The sequence below is a fragment of the Neomonachus schauinslandi genome, chromosome 1 (genome assembly GCF_002201575.2).
Source record: "Neomonachus schauinslandi chromosome 1, ASM220157v2, whole genome shotgun sequence".
Classification (NCBI taxonomy): domain Eukaryota; kingdom Metazoa; phylum Chordata; class Mammalia; order Carnivora; family Phocidae; genus Neomonachus; species Neomonachus schauinslandi.
Genome location: NC_058403.1, coordinates 206,239,651 through 206,242,263, shown reverse-complemented (window position 1 = coordinate 206,242,263; position 2,613 = coordinate 206,239,651). Strand labels below are relative to the sequence as shown.

The window sequence follows — 2,613 nt, the reverse complement described above, 5'->3', positions numbered from 1 at the left end:
GGGAGGGGTCAGGCAGATGCTTAACGACTGAGCCACCCAGGCACCCTGCGGTCCTTTTTTAAAAGTAGGCCCCATGCCCAGCTTGGAGCCCAACATGGGGCTCACACTCACAACCCTGAGATCAAGACTTGAGCCGAAACTGAGAGTCAGATGCTCAACCAATTGAGCCACCGAGGCACTCCTGCAGTCATTCTTATTACTATAGTTCACCACACCCCGCTGACTGCTGATGTCAACGTAGTGGGTTTGTCTAGCAAGAGGACACTGACCAAATGAAGTTTCATGACAAAGACTGTACCTATGAAAGAATGAAAAGTACCTCAACATGTGTACAACACAAGGTAATATTGAGAATGTATGCTTAACTTGACAAAATTACAAAGTTGATCTGAAAATTCGTAATTACAATGGGATATTTTAATATATGCTCTCAGGAAATGAGAGACTCAGTATATGTTAGCATACAAATTAAAACAGTTAATAAAATGTTTTAAGATTGGGACGCCTGGGTGGCTCAGTCGGTTAAGCTTCTGCCTTCAGCTCAGGTCATGATCCCAGGGTCCTGGGATCAAGTCCCGCATCGGGCTCCCTGCTCCACGGGGAGCCTGCTTCTCCCTCTGCCTCTGCCTCTCTCTCTCTCTATCTCTCATGAATAAATAAATAAAATCTTTAAAAAAAAAAGTTTTAAGATTTTATTTGAGAGCGAGAACAAGCTCAAGAGCATGAGTGGGGGAGAAGGAGAAGCAGACTCCCCACTGAGCAGGGAGCTCGATGCAGGGCTCGATCCCAGGACTCTGGCATCATGACCTGAGCCAAAGGCAGATGCTTAACAACTGAGCCACCCAGAAGCCCCAGTTAATAAAATGTTTTAAGAAATGACTACAGAAGATCCTGTTTGACAAATGCATTGCTTTTAATCACATACAATCAACCATACTTGAAAACATACTGACGAATGACGCACAGCGGTGAGCAAACCCGCCTGACAGGAGGGAGGGGTCAGAGCAGTAGCTGCAGCCGAGGAACAAAGTCCACGGTGGTTCTTTTGGTCACTGTAGCACTCACAGTGGAATCAGGAGTACATGGTCACTAGCAGTATTACCAAAACAAGGTATTTACTACACAAATTAGACCTTAAATGAATACGATACAGAGGAGAGTCTGAGCACCAGAGAGTACTCCCACCCATGAAAGTTCAGATTAGTTGCCTGGTGGACACTTGAGGGCTGGCAGGAAAATCCAAACTGTGATGGATCTTTGATGCCGAACTTGTGAAGGTATATGTGGAAACCTACACCTCTGAGAAATGAAGTCGAGCAGTTAATTGTGGTTTTGAGGACACTCTTGACTAGCAGGGCAAGGGATCAGGAAAATAGGCTGCAAGCAGGGATCCTCAAAGCTCCTGTACAGCTCTGTCTGGTGGCTCTGAAACCTGATGCCTCCTGTGCTCCTGCCTTTCAAATCTCACACAAGTGAGGCTATAGGTATAGAATCACAAAGGAAACAGATTCTAGAAAATGTCACATTACCCAGGTGACAAAACACAATTTAGGAGTGCCATCTCCAATTCTACATTTTGTTATCCAATGACTGGTCTGTCTTAATGCAAAGGTGATTATTCAAATCTCAGCCAGAAGGAATGGCAAAGGCCAAAAGATGGAAATAACTGATCAGACAATACTTAATACACTCTGCGTATTTACAAATTTATGCCATCTTTTTATTAGCAAGGAAAATGGAATTAAGGCTCTTCTAGCCAAAACAAGAATTGGTTTTCTCCCAAGAGAGATGGAATATATGATGGGTAATGGATATCCAGTAGCTGACACAGGAGGCCAGTAGGAAAATACCTTTATATAAAAATTAAATCTACTTGCACATTTAGAAACCACTTCAATACACTCATGGATCAAACAAACTCCAAAATGGAAAGAGAAAAATGTTATCAACTGATTTAAGGAGAAAACAAATATCTATTAATCTTTAAACAGTAGTAAGAGTACTTACAGAATTATCTCATCTCAGTGTTCATTTTTGAAAGTAGTAAATATCCACAGTCCAGAGATCCACTTTAAGAATGAGGCACTGATCATGTATTTCTAACTTTTATAATGATTCGTGTTACAGTTTTCTGGAACATTATACATGGATTAATTTGTATCAGGGTTTCTTATATTTGTTGGACTTCTTTCCAGTGGGGGTTTTCACATGTAAGGATGAAGGTCAATTGATGTTTTTGCCACACTGCTTACATTCAAGAGGTTTCTATTCAGTATGAGATCTCTCATGCCTTCGAAATGAATTGGGACGACTAAAGGCTTTTCCACATTCTTTACATTTGTATGGTTTCTCTCCAGTGTGCATTCTCACGTGTCCTCGAAAGGTAGTGCGATAAATAAAGGCTTTTCCACATTCCTTACACTCATAGGGTTTTTCTCCAGTGTGAGTTTTTTCATGTGTTCGAAAGGATGTGTAACAACTAAAGGCTCTACCACATTGTTTACATTCATAGGGCTTCTCTCCTGTGTGAGTTCTTTCATGTATTCGAAATGAACTGGGAAAATTGAAGGCTTTCCCACATTCCTTACATTTATAAGGTCCATCTCCAGTGTG

At 41.6% G+C, this 2,613-nt stretch overlaps 1 protein-coding gene across 1 annotated transcript in view; it reads right to left on the bottom strand.

The window, feature by feature from the left end:
* Positions 1–1,155: 1,155 nt before the first annotated feature.
* The window catches only part of LOC110594023 (zinc finger protein 709-like), a 4,018-nt gene continuing 2,560 nt past the window's right edge, over positions 1,156–2,613 (bottom strand). The window contains exons 4-5 of the mRNA XM_044917944.1: positions 2,008–2,613; positions 1,156–1,299 (exon numbers count right to left, since the gene is read on the bottom strand). The exon at positions 2,008–2,613 is cut by the window's right edge and continues 940 nt beyond it. Of these exons, the coding sequence (XP_044773879.1) occupies positions 2,266–2,613 (348 nt within the window). The 3' untranslated portion in view covers positions 1,156–1,299; positions 2,008–2,265. The remainder of the gene's footprint in view (positions 1,300–2,007) is intronic.